At 31.2% G+C, this 21,830-nt stretch overlaps 1 protein-coding gene and 1 long non-coding RNA gene across 2 annotated transcripts; both read left to right on the top strand.

The window, feature by feature from the left end:
- Positions 1–3,591: 3,591 nt before the first annotated feature.
- LOC134707315 (uncharacterized) lies at positions 3,592–5,433 on the top strand. The gene is made up of 3 exons (XR_010105698.1): positions 3,592–3,822; positions 4,475–4,592; positions 5,098–5,433. It is a non-coding gene; the product is annotated as an uncharacterized LOC134707315 (long non-coding RNA).
- A 6,066-nt stretch (positions 5,434–11,499) lies between these two features.
- LOC134709499 (uncharacterized) lies at positions 11,500–21,579 on the top strand. Its single transcript, XM_063569690.1, has 9 exons — positions 11,500–11,515; positions 12,439–12,693; positions 14,066–14,161; positions 15,252–15,344; positions 15,900–15,941; positions 16,880–16,983; positions 18,228–18,283; positions 19,223–19,299; positions 21,482–21,579. Exons 1-9 carry the CDS (start codon positions 11,500–11,502, stop codon positions 21,577–21,579), a joined length of 837 nt encoding a protein of 278 aa, XP_063425760.1.
- Positions 21,580–21,830: the final 251 nt, after the last annotated feature.

Below are 21,830 nucleotides of genomic sequence, written 5' to 3'. Positions count from 1 at the left end.
GCTAAAAATAGAACATAGGGGTAAAATGCAGTTTTTGGCTTATAACTCAAAAACCAAAGCATTTTGAGGAAATCTGACATGGATAAAAATGTTTATCAGGTCAAGAACTATCTGCCCTGAAATTTTCAGATGAATCGGTCAATCGGTTGTTGGGTTGCTGCCCCTGAATTGGTAATTTTGAGGAAATTTTGCTGTTTTTGGTTATTATCTTGAATATTATTATAGATAGAGATAAATTGTAAACAGCAATAATGTTCAGCAAAGTAAGATCTACAAATAAGTCAACATGACCAAAATGGTCAGTTGACCCCTTTAGGAGTTATTGCCCTTTATAGTCAATCTTTAACCATTTTTCATAAATCTAAGTAATCTTTTACAAAATCTCCACTGAAACTTCTAGGCCACAATCATCTTTGGGGTATCTAGTTTGAAAAATGTGTCCGATGACCTGGCCATTCAACCAAGAAGGCCGCCACGGCTAAAAATAGAACATAGGGGTAGAATGCAGTTTTTTGCTTATAACTATGAAACCAAAGCATCTAGAGCAAATCTGACAAGAAGTTAAATTGTTAATCAAGTCAATATCTATCTGCCCTGAATTTTTCAGATGAATTGGACAACTGGTTGTTGGGTTGCTGCCCTCCAATTGGTAATTTTTAAAGAAATTTTGCCGTTTTTGGTTATCTTGAATACTATTATAGATAGCGATAAACTGTAAACAGCAATAATGTTCAGCAAAGTAAGATCTACAAATAAGTCAACATGACCTAAATGGTCAATTGACCCCTTAAGGAGTTATTGCCCTTTATAGTCAATTTTTAACAATTTTCATTAATTTGGTAAATTTATGTAAATTTTTACCAAATATAGTTCTCTGTTGCTAATGGGCAAAGTTCATGATAGATATAATTGTAAGAAGCAAAATCGTTCAGTAAAGTAAGAACTTCAAACACATCACCATCACCAAAATACAATTTTGTCATGAATCCATTTGTGTCCTTTGTTTAATATGCACATAGACCAAGGTGAGCGACACAGGCTCTTTAGAGCCTCTAGTTAAATACTGCTTTCGGGGCTTCCCTTTGTGGCCGAACTGCCATTATCATTCCGATATAGATAGTTAAAGATAACTTTGTTTGATTTGTGGTTGTTATTGATTCAAGGCTAACATTCAAGTCTGGAAAATAGATTTTTTTATTTCTGAGTTGGAACTTGTTTTGTCTTATCAATAGAAAAACAATGAAGTATAAAGGATAAATTAAATGATATTCGTAAAAAAAACACCAAGATTCTGATGCTGAATGTTTATGTACATTTAATTTCAGGGAAATAGTTTTTTGGACAAATCATAATGGCAGTACAGATTTACTGACCGAAGGACAAGAATACTATTCTGAATTTCCCATCAGTGACGACGGTGAAGCTGGATTTCGATGGGTTCCTACAGAGTGCAATACTGAACGTATTAAGATTGGGGATTGCTGTTATTTTGGAGTAATGTTTCAAGGTAAGGTATAGAACCAAATCTTTTCGTGGTAAATATTGTTTTCTAAGGTGTTTTTTCCCTTTATTTTAAGCTGTTGATGGGTTAATTGACTTTTTTCGAAGTTCTTTATCTACTTGTTTATAGTTGTATCCTCCAATCTTTTTTGGCTTTTCTTTTTGTCCTTTTGTTTTGGAATACTTACATTTCACAAGATAATGTCATAAACACAACATAATTTTAAACAGAAGCTAGGCCGAAGTTCGTATATCTTATCAGGTAAAAAAGTTAGAACATTGGAATGGAAAACTTGCATGATATAGAATAATCTCCAAGGTAATAAAAACCATATAGTTTTTCAATGTTTCGGGGTTTTTTTTGTTCTTTATCATCTATTTGATCAATGATTTTTTTCAGGAAACCATTAAATGATGTCAATGTTTGCTTTTTATTTTTATAATGAGAAGACACCTGGACGGCTACCTTATATCTTGATGAAGTTACACATGGCAACATATGCAAAAAGGATGGCGGAGATCTAGTCAATGCAACTAAATCTATATATGATTTGAAAGTTTCTCTTTATAATGTTCCTTGGTCAGATACAAGGTAAGTATAACAAAGCGACGAAAAGAACTTCGATTGGTTAAAACAATACTGTATCTTAATCTTAAACACGGGTAGTGAGGTCGTCATATCGAGGAGCGTGTAGTTCAGTGATTTTGTCATAGTTTGGGTAAGTTTGACATGGTTAATGTATGTTGTTTCCCCAAACTATTGCCTCAGTTCTATTCACACGAGCAGATGAAAAGCAAATAAGATGCTTGAATCTGTATTGGAAGTCAAACTATCTATATTGGAATTGTAACGCAGAATTAGCAAGATATCGGAATTGCTATGGTTTGGTTAAGCGATTGACATGGTTCGGTTAAGAATCTAGAAATTTGTCATGGTTTTGGTCAAGATTGTCATGGTTTAGAACGAAATAAATATATATGTGTTTCACTTTAAGACTGAAAATTTGATTGATTGCGCCTGTTATAGAACGAAGTTACACTAAACATTAACTTCCTGAGAAGAAGAAAAACCTGTTTAACCAAATTTAGTTGGTGTGATCGTCAAAGCGTAAAGTAAACATGTTTTCTACAATATAATTTAAGCAAAAGTCACTGCTCTTTATAACTTTACAAAAAAAAAAAGCGTTGCTTCTGTTTCACATATAATCTTTTCTCCATATGTCCATGCTTTACTCTGCCGGGGATATCATGAGCGGCATCACTAGTCAAATAGCTAAAGACTTCTACTCAAAAGTGGCAGCCAGTCAAAAAGTAATTCTTGTTTTTTGGGTGTTTTTTTTCTAGAAAACTATACATTTGTTGCTTTTTCTTTATTTTAAATTTTGAACCAGTTTATGATGAATAACAGGAGATGTAGGGTTATAGGTCCATGATGCAGTAACCCAACTACAAAACTAACAACAAGATATTAAGAGGACATCATAAGTCTTCAACCATTTACGAAACCGAATAGTTACGCGTGACATGGACAACAATTTTAAAACTTATTGGTTTTAAAACTATAATAGTTGAAATTCAATAAAAAGTACTTTCAAAAAGCGAATTTAAAATATGACAGATCACAACTCCAATTTTGGATTTAATCCGATATAATGTTCAAGTTTATCTACACTGCAAATATTGCAGACGCCTGACGCGTCTGGACGCGTTCCAATTTTAAACACAATATGTTCAGTTATTAACATGAGTGTTCCACATTGAACGTCTGCGTTAAAGAATATAACACATTGTGTTCAGTCTTTTAACGCACATATTCAAGACAAGTGTTCTAAATTGAACACTAAAAATGTTCTTATATTGTAATGGGGAGTGAAAATTTTTTTCATCATTTCAGAGTCAAACAGACGATGAATAAGGGTGATTCGTACTATGATTTGACGATAAATGTATTTTAGCTGTATCGGCATATAAGCAAATTATAGTTTGGTAAAAAAAAAATGAAACATTTTACAAGAGCGTATTTATAAGCGTGCAAATGATTGATTTTTAATATGAATCTTTTTCTAAACGACTTAAGTTCTTAAGGTATTTTTTTTTAACAATGTAAATGCGTAAATGCTCATGAAAACGTTGCTCTTGTAAAAGCGTTCTGGTGTCGAACATGATGCGTTCAAATTTACCATTTTCCCTGAACGCCATGTGTTCCAAACATATCCGCGTACATAACAGCGCGTGACGTATTAATGTACCGGAAGTTTGGTTTTTGATCGTGATTGAAGAAGCTTCACTGAAGAAAATTAACAACAAAACTTGATATAATAGGTATGTTTATCTATATTTATCTACACATGACGAACATAAAATTTTTTTTAGTCATGAAATCAACAAATGTCTACTTGGACAGGACACACTGAAGTATAAATGGAAGAACGTTTTGTTCGAACATAAAACTGCCCCCTCCACTTCCACTTAACTGTGCTGTCATAATTCGATTAAAAAAGTAGCGGTTCTTTGAGAGATTACATTCAAATTATCATGTTTAAAAAAAAAAATTAACCTCTGTAAATTTATACGTAAATGATGATATCGTTGCTATTGTAAATGTGTTCTGGTCTCGAACATGATGCGTTCAAGCTAATCGTTTTCTCCGAACGCCATGTATTCCTAACACGACTCAAACATTGTGTATAGAAAGCATTAAGAAGATCAAACGAGCATCTACACTTTTGAGGATGCACATTTTTTAATTAAATATAACCAATGCATAAAGATTTGTTCACAAATGCAAAAACTGTCATGACATTGCAATGTCAAGACAGAAGTTTGTAAAAAAGGCATACTGCAACACTAATTTTAAATTTCTCATGTATATGTTATTTATAATAGCTTTGTAATTAGTAATTCATTTTAGCAAATGTCCACCCTTGTGCACTGCATTCATGTATTGTAATGTATTCCTATGTTACTTTTATAGGGTACAAACCCAACTATACTGTACTTAAGGGTAATTGTTCGTGCATACCTCGAGAATAAAGAGAACATGTTGCAGTTCAAGAGATGACTACTTATCCTGCACCATAAAAGTACTATATGTAAGTTTGAGAATTTTGAATAGGAGTGCATGTCCATTGACTTCTTACAAGTGTTGTTATTGCAGATTTATCAATAAAATGTGCACCATTCACTTGTTTACATTAATCAGAAAGCTATTTGAGCTAAATTTGATGCAATTACATCATCCGTCAATTATCCGTATACAGATCATAAGTGAAAAAATTACTAAATATCTTTCAAAATAAAGGCAAATGGTAATTAGTTTCTTGAAATGTTAGCAGTTAATTTAGTGACAAGTCTAAGTTGACGATAAAGTTTTGCCTAAAAAACATAATAGCACTTGCTGGACACTTTCTACCATTTTTTTAAAAAAGATATAGAACACGAGAGCACATTTGACCACTCAATTACCACTCATTGGCAAATGCATCTTATCTTATAATGCTGACAAGTATAATGGAATTAAGATTTTCTAATATTCTTAAGGAATGTCGACATGATGAATAATTTTTTTACTCATACACTTCATATTTCACATTTTAGAACTTACGGTTGATGGATAACAAGGTTAAAGAATAATTATAACCAAAGGAGACGAATCCTCTAAAAATGGAAGCTCAAAATCAGTTGTAAATGACTCAAATCATGTTTAAAAGTGTTCAAGGAAGCAGTGTTACATGAACGTCGACTCGACTACTAGCATCATATACACAGGGTATTTTATGTTTGATATTGACTATCTGAGTGCTATGCAGCCAGTGGATTATGGAACATTTTGGTGATAAAAGAGTCAGTGGCATCAGTATTTTGTAAAGAAATTCAGAACAGTTCTTGACTTAGGAAGTTGCAAACGATGAGTTAAACATAAGACACTTGACTTTGTTGTAGCATAATAATTTTCAATATATGACGAGCATTTTGTTTATGAGTAAATATTTGGACACATTTTGCAAATTACAAATGTTATATTTCTAACTTGTCTAACTTGTCATTTTAAAGTTGCTTCAATATTTCACATTTTATTGTACTTTTTTTTTTAAATGTTGCCTTTTTTAATCAATTAAAGACGTTTTTAATCAATTAAAATATTTGTTTTACAAGACCACAATAATGTTTCAGAGAATATAACACTTTTTCTGGAACATGTAAAATTGTGTTCCAGTAATATACACTATGTGTTCTAGATATTAACACATATTTCTGGAACACAGTCCGAGCGTTCCAGAAGTGTTACAAGGCTTAGAACGCGTAACGGCATACAATTTTGCTCACAAGGACATGTTCCAGATTCAAACACTAGGCGTTCAAGAAGTACACGCTATCCGTTCAAGAATAACACATAGCGTTCGAAAGATGCACACATGATGTTAAAAACTGGAACACGAAAGTTAATATCTAGAACACTGTTACGCGTTCCAGATTCAAACACTAGGTGTTCAAGGAGTACACACTATCCGTTCAAAAATAAAACACATAGCGTTCGAAAGATGCACACATAATGTTAAAAACTGGAACACCAATGTTAATATTGAGAACACCGTTACGCGTTCCAGAAGTGTTACAAAAGGGCGTTCAAAAAGTGTTCAGATTCTTAACACTTTTATTTACAGTGTATTATTTTTACGAATCAATAATAATCTTTGTAATATTGTATAAATGCATCGTTTTCAATTTTTATTGTATAAATGCATCATTCAATTTTTTACATTAATAAGGCCGTAAGTTTTCTCATTTGAATTGTTTTACATTGTCTTATTGAGGCATTTTATAGCTGACTATGCGGTATGGGCTTTGCTCATTGTTGAAGGCCGTACGGTGACCTATAGTTGTTAATGTTTGTGTCATTTTGGTCTTTTGTGGTTAGTTGTCTCATTGGCAATCATACCACATCTTCTTTTTTATATCGTGTACAGTATCATTAAATTATTTCAAATACCTTACTTTTTATGTAATATAGTTTCTTTACTATCTGAAAAAACTCCTGCTATCTAGTTTTAAGTATGAGGTGGTATATTATTACATGTGATTGAAAAAAAAGGATTGAAAATCAAAGAAACACGTGTTATATTGTCTGCTACATGTACATTTAAACTGTTAATTTTGACCTGGCTAGACAAGAAATCATCGTTTGTAATAGGACAGAACACATTATAAGATGAATGAAGATGAAACAGATGGTAATTTGGTGATTTATATCCAAAGTACACTTCATTTGAACTTTTTAGAACATTCAATGATATGTGTATGCTATCTATATTTGCCGTTTATCATTTTTGCTTATTTGATTTTCAATTTACTAGGTAATATCAAATGTAAGATGACGCAGGAAATACATAAATGAGACAGCAAACCAACAACTCAAACATAAATTCTTCAACAATAGGATAAATTAAATAGGCCAATCTCTGTATCTGCCTGTTTCAATAAAATGGGTAAATAAATTAGACAGAGACAACCAGAGATCTGAAACCATCAAACTATTCTCAATATAGCGTAAAACAGTAAGGTATGACAAAGGACAACTTGTCGCGTCACTAGGTTCTGAACATTTTTGGTGAGTCGCAACTTCGGAATTTAGTAAATATGTTTTTGAAATTAAATGTGTAAAACCCTTCCTTTCACAATAGTTGGCACTTATGAATGCCTGGTTTTTGTCTGTGTTGAAAACTTATATTTTCATGATTTCGTAGTTTATAACTTCTTTTCAATTTGTGTAACTAAATAAACAACGCAGTCAAATTCATAATTGTTTTTTTGTTTGTTATTTATTTACATGATAAGGCTTCAAATTTTACACAAATGCATTGAATTGGACTCGTACAATTTTTCAGAGGCAATTGCATCTATTGCTTCTTTAGACGGGTCATTTGAAGCTGTTGGTGATACTGATTCATTTCTAGTATTCATAAAGTTTAAATGATATATTGTCTCATTTTCAAGATAATGACATATTTAGATATCATAACATGCTCTTTTATGGTTCTGACGAATTCCTTGAGCACCATGAGCAAATCCATCATATGGGTTCACGCTTGCCCTTTTACGTTTAGCAGTAGATCTTCGGGGTTGGTCAAACATTGCATGGCTGCTGAAATAAATAAACGTAGTATTGTTAGGATTCAAGTTTAAGTTTAGAATATGACTGCGGCAATAAAAGATTAAAAAATTAAGAAACATATATTAAAAAATAGGATCCTCTCAATATTGTTTCATATAATGCTATTCAATGAAACTACATATATATCGTTATTTATTGCTAGACATAATCAAAAGATGCTCACAATATTGGCAGCAGAATTCCATCCTGTAGTTTAAAAGAAGCTATCTAAGAATCATGACTTTTTATCAATTGCTATTAGTTTGAAACAACGTCCCACTAAATATCAGTACTTTATTTGTGTTGTTTTAATGTTTATGTTACTTGATTTTCTTGTTTAAACCCAATCTGGTGAGTTTTACATGTGTTGCATGGTTTAGGCGAAGAAAAGGTTGGGGAGACCGCAAACATGTTTTACTCCGCAATATTTTGTTTATACTGTCTCAAGTTAAGTGTCTGTATTACCGCGAATATCGTATGTAACTGTTTATCATATTTTGCTATTTATTTTGGATAGAAATAAGGCTGATGGTTTTCTAATTGGAATTCCTAAACATTGAATTTTGTCGCAGCCTTTTATATCTTGCTAAGAAATATGGTTTTGCTCATTGTTGAATGTTGAAGGCTTCTTGATGACAAATAGCAACTAACATTTACGTCATTTGATCTCAGGTGGATAGTTATATCATTGGCTATCATATTGCATCTACTTATAACATATTACTACATTGTATGTCCGTTCTTTTGTCGTTTTGTGTTTTAAATGGAACGATTTTTGTTAATTTTGGTAGTAACTCTTCATTATACACGGCAAGAATTACATAACTGAACCATGTCGAACATGAACTTAATCATGACACGAATGAACCAAACCATGACACAGATATTTCAGTAATTTTGAATTGATTGCAAAAGTTGGTATTTTTCAGAATAATTGACCGCAGTGTTATATCACGAAGATATATGCATATGTGATGCAACAGACTGTACAAAAATAACTTGTTTTATGCACGATAAGCCAATTAGCAAGTTTGAAATTTTTACATACGCAAGCTTTGTTCTGTGTTAAATCATTAACTATATGATACCACTTGTGATGTACTAGCATATTTACTTTATACAAAACTACTTACCAGCTTGAATTAATTATTAGAAGTTCCGTTTACAAAATATCCCAATGTTTACATATTTGCATTGATTGTCATCAAAAAGACTGAACACCGTCATGTCAAACTTATCCAAACTATGACAAAATCACTGTACTAAACGCTCCTCGATAGGACGACCTTACTACCCGTGTTAAAGGTTGATGATTTCTGCGATTTTACATAATCGCAAGCAAACTTGCTTTAAAAAAATCTGTTATATGAACTATTCACAAATCATCTGTTTAAAGAAGACGAATGTATTTGTCTAAATATTTGATACACATTTTTGTCTTACATTTATGTATGTATGCACTTGATTTATAGAAATATCATATATTTCCTTTTTCCCCAAATAGATCATAGATACCAGGACTGAATTTTGTATTGACGTCAGACGCGCGTTTCGTCTACAAAAGACTCATCAGTGACGCTCGAATCCAAAAAAAATAAAAAGGCCAAATAAAGTACGAAGTTGAAGAGCATTGAGGACCAACATTCCTAAAAGTTTTGCCAAATGCAGATAAGGTAATCTATGTCTGAGGTAGAAAAGCCTTAGTATTTACTAAATTCTAAATTTTGTAAACAGTTAATTTATAAATATAAAAATATCAATGATAATTCATGTGCTGCGTTTTTACTGGGCTTGTGATATCCTCGGGGAAATAAATCTCCACCAGCAGTGGCATCGACCCAGTGGTTGTAAATAAACTCATCATAGGACATAGATACTAAAACAAAACAATATCAAGAAAAAATCCCGAGAATTTTGTGTTTCTGCATTTTCACTTAACACCCATTTATTTTTTACCCTATGAAACATTGATATTTCCCATCATAAAAAAAGCATAAATAAACTACTTAACACAAACCAAAAATAGAAAAAAGACACCTATATAAGCATGTTCACTCATTGTAGACAATTTTGCACCATAAGGCTTATAGGTGTAAAACAGTGTTGTTTCAGATGCTGAACTCTCTATAACTTATGACAAAATGCTGTTATCATAAGATTGTTATCAACCAAAACTGATTAAATTCGTTCAATCTAGAAAAAACACGTCAAACATTTGGACAAACATACTTAGATGGTGTTTTTTTTAAAATACAAAGTCAATTTGGAAATATAACTGGGGTATATACATATCACCATACTAAATAAATAGAATATCGTCACGACGTGGATCAATAATAATAAATAAAAAAGTTGTTATTAAAGTTTGTAATGAATAACTAGAGTCGATACAATATATGTTCAGTGAATACAAGTGTGGATACAGATCAGTGTGGAGAGTATGTTTTGATGTTTGGCACTATTTTTAGACAAAAGAAGTTCCCTGGTTATTCCCAATAGGGTTCTACGTATGTTGAGAGGTTGTCCCCAGTGATAGTCAAACTGTACCAAACACTAAAAATACTTAAATTCTAATTCGTAAACTCAAACGAATATAAAATATTTATCAAATAACCACAAACTCTCACATGGGAGACGCCACTTGCAGAGACAAGTGCACATTTTATTATTCGTATATGTATAATGAAATCAATGTTTTTGTGTAATATACACCGAACTTTCTCAGCTGGTACTGGTTACCGCATACTAAAGGTCAACAAATCTGAAAATAAATAATATAAAATTGTTATATTATTTATTTGGAAAAGTGCTACTGGTCACTTTAACTGCAATGGCTCGAATGACTTTAAACTACCTGAATTCACTCGTGCATGAAACTTTAAACCCCATTCAAACCGACCTTACTATAAATAACTACACACGTGTTAACTATAAACAACAACAACATTCTTCAATGTTCGACTTTTGTACAACTTTGATAAATACATTGAAAATAGCAATGTCTTTTATCTAATATTGAGTTTTAATGTTTAATAAATACAGGAAGATGTGGTATGAGTGCCAATAAGACAACTCTCCTTCCAAAACATTTTTTTTCCATTTAAGGTCAACCAAGACTGTCATGAGGAAGACACTACTTTAAATCCGGGCTGACCATTCAAAGCTTTTTTAGCTAGACATTGCTTTTAACATCAAATCTACATATTGGCCGACGTATTAAATAAACTCATCATAGATACCAGGACTAAAATTAGTATATTCGCCATACGCGCGGTTCGTCATCAAAAGACTCATCAGTGACGCTCGAATAAAAAAAAAAATAAAAAGGCCAAACAAAGTACGAAGTTGAAGAGCCTTGAAGACCAAAATTCCTACAAGTTTTCCAAATTACAACTAAAAGCGCTTCCTGTATATACTATGCTCATTCCTGTAAACACATTTTGTATTTAGTTTACATTTTTGTTTCTGATCTAACTAGGTATTCACCTTAAAAGAAAATTACTACTTCTATAACACAAACATATCACAAAACAACTTTATCAATGCCATAATATTTCTTCATTGAAAAGACAATGTTAATAAAAGCTATATTACCAAATCATAATTTTCGATCTGCATGAGAAACATATTTCAGGGTTCCAAGCTTCTGGACACAACATCCTATTCAAGCAGACATTGAAACGTCAACATTCCCGAACGATCATGTACAAAGCAATTATAGTGCGTGTGTATACGCCGTTATAAAATATGATCTTTTTCAATTACCTGAAATAGAATTCTTCACTGGTTCCTGTAACTCAAAATATAGTTTTATTTGCATGAGAAAAAGCAATAAAGTTTCTCCTGTAATGATTGCAGTTACAGGTTAGTGTCATCAAGAAGCTTGGATGATTAATTTTTATTGTTAGATTGATAAACCTCTATTTGTCTTCCAACTTTTTATATTTTTGACTCGACAGAATTTTTCATTTGAGTGTACCTGTTGAAGAGTAATCAAGAAACACAGGTTGTACACACCACAATTATATATTTTTATGACAGTTTTTGTTGCATTCATTCACATATTGTCTAGATCAATGTCGTTTCAGAAAGAAAACGAGAATAGTTTTATTGTTGGAAACTGTAAATAGAGATGTCTGTGGGTATAAGAAGATGTGGTATAAGTGCCAATGCAACAACTCTTCATCCAAGTCACAATGTGTAAACGTAAACTATTATAGATCAAAATACGGCCTTCAACACGGAGTCATGGCTCACACCGAACAGGAAGCTATATGGGGCCCCAACATTACTAGTTTAAAACCATCGGTGTAATCTATATAAAAACGAGAAACGAGAAAAGTTATGACAGAAGACAAGTACTTAACATCATATTCCAACCTGACTTAGGAAAATTGACCATTTAAACCCTTGTGATCAATCAATGAAAATCATGCTTGTAAGCAGCCACTCTCTACATAGACCATGTTAATTTAAAAGCGCACGCCAAGGAATATCATATATATCAACAGTTGTGCAAAAACTACTTTATATATCGGCTCCACAAGATGTTGCTACACATATTAAATATAATACCGAAAACTAGAAACTTGACATAATATTTTTTGTCTTTAAAAGTAAAGTTCTCAATTGTGTAAAAGTAAAAGATGTCAAATACTTGAACACTTTTTCGACATACATGTTTACATATTATAGAATTACAAATATGATCATTAAATTTTATCTATTACACAATGGGTTTGAAAATAGGTTTACATGTAATATAAAGAAATAATTATATTAAACAGGTGAAGCCTATTACATGAGATGGGTATATAGTATGTTTGGTTTACCGTTAATTGAATACAGTGGGAAACCTTACAGCGTAGATGAGTGTATGGATAAATGCTTCAGCTTAATGAGGAATGGATACGCATGTTTAGGTTTTGAGTACAGTCTAGGCAATTCTACCTGTCGATTCCTTGAAGCAAATTTTCAAAACGATGCTACTAAATATTATTTGACGCCTTATTGGGACCATTATATGCTCGGCAGCACAACACGTAAGATATTTATATTTTATTTAAAATTCAATTAACTGAACATAGATATGATTTCTGTATTAAAGGTTCTTAAACAAACACAGAAGATAACCAATTAAGATATACTCTGATGATAGATACATAGTTAACGCATTTTATTTGTATAACAATGTCAACCAGTTTCAGAATAAAAATGTCTATTATACTACTGAAAACATTACAACCGCTATATTCCAGCAAGAAAAGAGACTGTCTTTACTAATAGGTACTGTAATAACTTAAATCTGCGCAAATATGCATGATCTTAATATTCGGACTAAAATTTCTACAATTTACAATTTCTATGACAAAATGTTATAACATTGCCACGTCCAAGCTAATGTGAAATCAATACTATTATTATATCTTTATTTAGACTAAAGATACCAAAAAGTAAAAACACAAAAATACCGAACTCCGAGGAAAATTCAAAAGGAAAATCCAAAATCAAAAGGCAAAATCAAAAGTCCAAACACATCAAACGAATGGATAACAACTGTCATATTCCTGACTTGGTGCAGGCATTTTCTAATGTAGAAAATGGTGGATTGAACCTGGTTTTATAGCTAGCTAAACCTCTCACTTGTATGACAGTCGCATCAAATTCCATTACATTGTCAACGATGTATGAACAAAACAAACATACTCAAAGAGTAAAAATGTCAAAAATAGGGGTACAGCAGTCATTATTGTGTTATCATCTTAATATCACTATAAAAACAACAAATGTAACGAAGAATCACAAAAAGGCATACATCAAAATTAACATACTCATTTTGCTTTTCTTGTACCACTTAATTTATGTATATAAAGTCTACCCGTCAAGGAAAGAAGGTTTTCATTGCTGGTGTAAAAATGCGCGTTTGAAATTCGTACAGGTAGACATAAAAATAATTTTGTCGTTAAAAGTATGAACAAAACAAACATACTTGCATCACTATAAAAACAACAAATGTAACGAAGAATCACAAAAAGGCATACATCAAATTTAACATACTCATTTTGCTTTTCTTGTACCACTTAATTTATGTATATAAAGTCTACCCGTAAAGGAAAGAAGGTTAACCAAAAGATATTCAAACTCATTAGTCGAAAAAAAAATGACATTAGCATGGCAAAAACCAAACAAAGATCAAAACAATAGTGTACAAAAGACAACATAGAAAAACCAAGGACTGAGTAAAGTCCATCCACGTTTTGTCCTTATAATTTGAAATATCAAAGATATCCCAAATTTACAATACACACGAAGTTCATGGACATGGACCTTTTAAAACGATGAAGACCCCGTTCACACTAGCGTTAAACTTTATGTTCGTGTATCTAAAAACTCATTTTAATGGATTTCTTTCAGCAATTATAGGAGGTCCTGTTGTATATGATGATGAAGTTATCACAACATCAGGTGGCAGAAGTGAGAGTTACAGTGATGAACGTGTACTAACATCATGTAAATTTAAAAATCTAATCATTACTACATGTATGAATTTTACAGTCGTCTTTTTTCTTTGTTCGTGGTTATGACAAATCTTCTTCCTGTTTACTTTTTATTTTCATCTCATTGTCTCTTACATTTCCATTTTTTATTTGTAATAGGTGCATTTGGAGAACAAAGTCTTAAAAAAACACATCATTTATTTTTGTACATTCCTATATTTAATTATACTCCAATGCTTTTACATGTTGGACCAGTATTACAATGCTTTCAACTGGATTACTAAAGCTCTGGCGATTGAAAAACCGATTTGATACTGAAGCGCCTAAACATGTAGAATACAAAATCAAAGGAGATGGGGCAATAAGGCCCTTATTTGGCCCAAAATTACTGCAAATTTAAAAGTTATCATACATATTCTTAAATAACTAAAAGCTTGACTAAGGTATATTTAAGGTACTAGCAAAAACAAAAGAAATTTGACATCGAGCAAGTTGTCATGGCAACAAAGTATATTTTAGATTAAAAAAGTACGTGCGCACCCAAAAACATTTTCATATTTGGTGCGAGTATGTGCCCAATCTTCTTTTAAATTATTTTGTTGTTTCTAGGGTACGGTGGATGTTTTCACAACGGAAATAAAGATAAAAAACTGCAATAACTCTGTATTTTTCATAGGTTTTGTGAAGTCATCAGATAAAAATCTTCATGTTTTTCATTTATATTTCTTGACCCTGTGCATTTCTAAACATTATGTGCCAATTTTAAATGGCTATCAAACATTTTATTTTCTTGGGCCAAAACTAGCCCTTTATGCCTCTACTCCAAAGTTTGAAAAGCAGTTAAGGCTCGTAAATTGAACAACAGTGCCATTACTTGTACTAGCAAAGTACGTCGATCTAAACATGTGGGTAGAAACCCCTCAGTGGCAGCGTTTCGTAATACCATCATTTAAATTTTACAGAAAATCCTTTTGTATCTAAGTTTCATAGATAACACTGTAGGAATAAATAACCTAAGAAAATAAACCAATCACTTCCATGTTTTTGAATTTAAAAATAGAAGTTTTCTAACAAAACCTCCGATGTCTTTTAATATTTTTCAGCAATCCCAAGAAGGTCGAATTTGAAGGTGAATGACTTGCGCACAACAGCAGGTGAAAGTAGTGAAATTTTGAACCATAAAAGTACCACCTCAAGTAAGATTTTAAACCATAACAATAAAGCCTCTCTTAGGGTAAAGGTTTTACACTCTAGATTGATACTGATTTGTCGTCATTTATTTTAATCGACAACTTCCGTTTTTGTAACTGAAACAGTAACCAAGAAAGCTCAATATAAAAACAATAGTATTGTAAGCGAAAACACCAAAATGATATATCCCAAACAAAGTCCACTGAACAAAACAATGTATATACAATATTAGAAAACTATTGCACATATTTGATGTTGCAATTTAAATTTCGAAGTCGTCGGCAACTGTGTATTAAGGGAGCAACTATTTGATTTTAAGAGGTGCATCTTTTTGAATCAAAACGCCATAACAACCCCCTCCCCCTTTAAAGTTAAATTATCGTTCCCTAATTTGAATGAGTGCAATGCCCTAATCTATACATTCGGTCTTTTATCATGACAACTTTTATTTGCAAATTGACTCTTCTCTGCTTGTTTTTTTAATTATCATAGCCTGTTTAAAATCATCGCATATATAAATAATTCACATGGATTTATTTATGTTTTTTAACTTTATTTAGCAAAATTAAAATACGGACCGGAAAAATACCCATCAATTGAAGGTTGGTATATTATACGTATTTAGCTGTATGGTTTGGAAACTTCTTTGAATTGCTAATCTCAATATTAAGATGTAGCATTCTCTGCTTCAGTACTAACTGTTAAGATTCTCATGTATAATTATAACTCATTCTTAAATATTTGGTGTATTTTTTAGTTTGTTATACACAAATGAATATTGTTTTTGTCTTTTTGTTTTTTCTTTTTGGTCATATGGTACTGGTTGTCCTTCTCCTTGATATATATTTATAATCTTTTACAATGATATTTGTTTACTTTGTTTAGAATAAATAGAACTAATTAAAGTTTTGGATTCTCATAAATTCTATGTATAACTTTTGGACTAGTTTGATTTCTGTAATTTATTCTTACATACTTTTGATTTTTTAACCCTGTCTGCGCTCATTGCCTATGTAAAATTTAAAATTGTTTTTAATCCAGGTACTTTTGATAACTATTGTATTCACATTGAACGACAAATTTATGTGACGTATATAATTTTTCTGACGTCAGACACTCAAATCAATCCATGTATTCGTAGATAGTAGATGTTGTTGTGTCCTGTTAAATTGTTATACGATGATGACTGATGTTCCCATATTTTGACTATTTTATTGATTGTGACTGTTTATTTAACGCATCATGTAAATGTAACGGAATTTGATGAGACTGTTATTAAAGTGAGAGGGTTAGCGCTATAGAACCAGGTTTAATCCACCATTTTCTACATTTGAAAATGCCTGTACCAAGTCAGGAATATGACAGTTCTTGTCCATTCGTTTTTGATGCGTTTTGTTTTTTGATTTTGCCATGTGATTATGGACTTTCCAAATTGATTTTCCTCTGAGTTCAGTATTTTTGTGATTTTACTTTTTAAAAGTATTTATAATAGTTTGCAGCATCAGACATTTGAGCATCATATCTTTATCTTTTTACACAGGAATTACATTTTGGGGTATAGTTTTAGCAATAGGAGCAGTCACTAGTTTTGGTGGTATTTTCCTGATTATACATAGAATTTTGAAAACACCACATTCACATGATGTAAGTTATATTGTACATTTTCTAGTGTCAGAAATTTATGACAAAATTATGATTTTTTAAGATATTAGGTACTAAATAGGGAGACATGGAAATTTTATCTTTAAGAATCAATGGACTTTTATGAGAAAATCATACAGAATGACATAAGTTCATGAAGATTTTACAATGGAAATATTTGCCACTTTTTTGAAAGTATAACGTTTGGAATTCAATCGGAACTCAACTTTCAATATCATCTAATTATCGGAAGATATTGGACAATAATTTAGCCTTCAAAATTAATAATAAACTTACATATAACACAGTTCGACAAATAATTTCTTGTTCAATTTTTATTTATAAATACATTTTGATCAGTATCGTCACCGGTATTGTTACTTTTTTATTGAATTTCTGGACATGCACATTGAAAAAGTGAATTTTGTTTGATTTTTGTTCATTGAATATCCCACTAGGGAATACAATATTTTAATACAATTCTTCTTCTTTTTTTGCATATGAAAAAGCGTTCAACCAAAGACGATGTCATGATCTACATGGAAAATTGCTTGTGTGTTGATGTAGCAAATCCCAAAGAATGGACCGGAATGGAATATTTGAATGCCTATAATGTACCACCAGAAACCTTTATTGGAATAATAACTATTTTAGTAAATGAAAATACAAAACGTGATAAATGAGAAAATAAAGTTACACAAATTGTTTGTTACAAAAAAATTATTGACTGTAAAAAAATAATTAAATATTGGTGCTTTTAGTCAGATCTTTATTAATCAATCATAGAATATTTCACTTATCAGAATTTTAAAAATAATGTTCTAACGTATATGTTGAGCAGGTTCTGCTTACCCTTCTAGAGCACCTGAGATCATCCCTAGTTTTTGGTGGGGTTCGTGTTGCTATGTATTTGTTTTTTATGTTCTATTATGTGTCTTTGTTTCCTTTTTTAGCCATGGCGTGGTCAGTTTATTTTCGATTTATGAATTTGACTGTCTCTCTAGTATCTTTAATCCCTTTCTTCAGGATAAAACAATTGTAATTCATATTTTATTTAAAACCAAACGCTTGTACCAAACTTGACTAGGATGAAAAATGTTACCTTGGTGCGTTCATGAGCCTGAAAATATTGCTAATGGATAGAATGTTGGAACAAAACGTTCATATAATCAGGATGACCAGCTTCATTACGTCTGCTCACATAATTTTATTTATGTCATGATTGGAAATACGATTGTCACTTGCAGCTTCGAAAGCTGGACTGGAGGACATTCTTCCTGTCGTCTGTCATTCGTGTCAAATGGTATGTGCAGTAAATTAATATTTTAAACCATGTGAAATTCTCAATCGTGAAATCTTTTGATACTCAGTTTTATATCTTTAATTTAGGTAATCAAGCTTTTAATAAAAAAAAAATCAAACACTCATGTATTCATCTTTACTGAGTTACGGTTATCACTACCATTTAAAGGCGTTATGTAATAGATGTTTTAAAAAAACAATCCATTAAAACGTTTAATCCAGCTGCAAATGTTTGCACCTGTCCTAAGTCAGGAATCTGATGTACAGTAGTTGTCGTTTATTTATGTAAAATTTACGTGATTTTCGTTTCTCGTTTTGTTTACATAGATTAGACCGTTGGTTTTCCCGTTTGAATGGTTTTACACTATTAATTTTGGGGCCCTTTTATAGCTTGTTGTTCGATGTGAGCCAAGGTTCCGTGTTGAAGGCCGTACTTTAACCTATAATGGTTTACTTTTTAAATTGTTATTTGAATGGAGAGTTGTCTCATTGGCACTCACACCACATCTTCCTATATCTATTATAACTTTATTTTAATGTATCATTTAAAGCTGGGTTTGATTACCTATGCAGCCAACTAGCATCACTTTCAGTGTTCGTACTTCCCAACTACTTGGTTGAATATCCCTTACATGTTTAGTTTTTTTATCCGAATAATTGTATATCTGCAACAATTTTGCTTCATTATATTACATTCTCTTCTACATTTTCTCTTTATTTCCAAAGTTTACAAAGTTATAATAAACCGAATGTTTGTTTGTTTTAGATGGGATAGGAATTATCTCGTTAATATGTATTAAATAAACACTAGGTTTAAAAATTATTTTCAGTTTTGTTATCATATTTTGATGATTTGTAATCAATATCTGCTCTGATCTAAATAGATAAATATACAATATTGACTGTGTGTTTGTCATTATTTTTTTTAATTGAGCTTCAGGGAGACGACTTTAGTTCTTGTTAAACTAATTCAGTTGTTTCTATACAATCTATTAGACCAATGGAAAGAATTTTCAGGTTTGTCTTCACTCAAAAAAGAAGAGAACAACAGTTAATATACGTAGTTCTTGTATGTGGAGACACATCCTACTGGCATAACTTTCTTCACCTTTATTAACAAATTCATTTTGTATTCACTCTTGAATTCCCCAAACAGTACAATATTATGGAATTCTGTAACATTACAAATGTTATTTATCTTCTGATTCTTTAAAGCATAATATCCATTCAATGAAATGTTATCATGAAATAACTGACAGTGTAACTGCAAAAAAGAAAACCGTACTCTGTAAATTTTAAACATTAAAACTATATTTTCTTGGTTTACCTCTATCCTTAACACATAAAATTCAAAGCCGAATATTTGAAAGCCACTTAAGGATGTACAAGAACAGTTGAAAAGTTATATGACCAAAAAGGACAGATACATTACAGATATTAGGTCAGTCATCGAAATATGGTTAAAAAACAATAATTCACTGAGGACACCAAGAATAATTAAAATTGTAAAACCAGACAAAAATATGTATACTTAAATCAGGTTGCATGGGTTGTCTGCATTGAAACTTCAATAAACATATTGAGGGAAGAGAAAAGTTATCTATTAAAAGAATTAAAATTAAAATGGACACACAAATTGTATTTTTTTTTTATTTTAACACAGTTTGTCCGCACTTGCGTGGGTTACTTTCTTATGAAACAAATATGATCAAACAAATTTTACATGTTTTTAATATTATTTTTTTTTTTTACTTGTACCCTAATTCTATTTGATTGGTGCCATTGCAAGAAGTTTTGTTATATAATCAATATAGTACGAATAATCATGATAATTGTTATGACAATGCTAGTAAAAGTACAATGAAGGGGAGTCTTTCATGTTATTAGTATTTTCTTGTATATGAACGTTTCCACCTTCATCAAAATTCCATAGAAAGGTATTCAAGGAACAACTTTTTTTAATTTAATTTGTCGCTGACGGAAATCAGCTTGTAAGTTTATTATTCTGAAATTCAATATTTTATAACTAATACGTGTTCTTAAGGATGTACACCTCTGAGGAGCCAAACATTTCTAGAATTAAACTTTTTTTCTTAACCTGATTTTTAGGTTTATAAGACTGTAAAAAAACAATTAGTGAAGAAAAAATAATATGGTGGTGTGCTTCTTTTTTTTGCTACGGCCCTTTGAAAATGCCCAATTTTGATGATTTTCTCACTTTTCATCGATTTTTACCTATTTTTGGGCTATTATCGTGAAAAAAATCACAGTTCCACAATTAAACTTTTTTTCATACTTTCCATAAAGATGAAGTGGACCAATCTGAATAAATTTAACTTACAAAAACTATAGGTAGGTGTTAATATAAGAAAGTTTTATCATATTTTGATGCTTTTTTGTGTAAAATTTACCATACTGCCAATTTTGTATTTTTATGATTTGTCTCATTTTAAAGAACAAAATGCATATTAATTCAACTTTTTTGTTATAAATGATTGAAAAAATACATATCTAAGAAATTAGAAAAGACCAAAATGAGATGGGATGTATATTATTGTTGTAAAATCATTTTTTGCATCCCTCACCCATTTTCTCAAAATTTTGACTAAAAATACTGACTTGTATGGTCGTAAAATTTGAAAACTGGATTATTCAAAAAACGTTCATGGTAAATACACAATTTTTTCACAGAGTTATGTTTGATTATAATATTTTTAAAGTTCATTGATATTTTCCACTTCTATCATATGTTTTGGAAATAATTTAAGAACGAGATTTCAACGTTTCAGTTGATATTGGTCATTGGTTTTTCGTGTGTGTTGCACGTGTATCTGTTATGATATTTGTGAAATAAACATTTTTTGTATATATTCAAAAGTGACCTTTATACAGATCATTGAAGGCTTTGAGCATCGATGAGAACATTCTCGGCGGGTTTTTTTTCTGACCATGCAATTCTTAAAAGTTTTTGGTCAAATATATTACCGGACTATCAAATAAATCTCTATATCAATTAGCGCTGTGATTGACAAATGTATTTGATTTCCCTGACGTTTAATTCAAGTCAGAAGGGACATTCCGGTAAAAAGTAAGACAGTTTATTTTACTGGTTACCTTTTTGACATACCAAGTGGACTTTGCCTTGCTCTCATCAGTTTTTAAAGAACTTAATGTTAATATTATTGATTTTTTTCTTCAGAAAAATGGTCCAAAGGGCATGACAACGAAGAAGCAATAGGTTGTCCGAATGAAGTCATAGCTCGCAAAAAGACAATGCAACTAAGAGGCATGATATGAAAAATAACAACGAATTGTCGAAATCAAACAAATCAAAACGTTTAAAAATCAGTATGAAAAGTACTTTAATAGAGAAGAAACAAATAGTGGAAGATATTAACAAGCAAAATCGAGAGAATTGTGCAAATAATTATACAAGCATGAAAATTAGCACGAAGCATCACTATTATATACTTTTTAAGAAAAAACTGCTGGCCATAAAAAAAAATCATTTTTTCAAGATGCCCCCCCACCTTTTCTAAAATGGCTTG

This window comes from Mytilus trossulus, chromosome 1 (assembly GCF_036588685.1).
Source record: "Mytilus trossulus isolate FHL-02 chromosome 1, PNRI_Mtr1.1.1.hap1, whole genome shotgun sequence".
Lineage (NCBI taxonomy): Eukaryota > Metazoa > Mollusca > Bivalvia > Mytilida > Mytilidae > Mytilus > Mytilus trossulus.
Note: the sequence above shows the minus strand (reverse complement) of the source record. Positions and strands in the feature narration are given on the sequence as shown.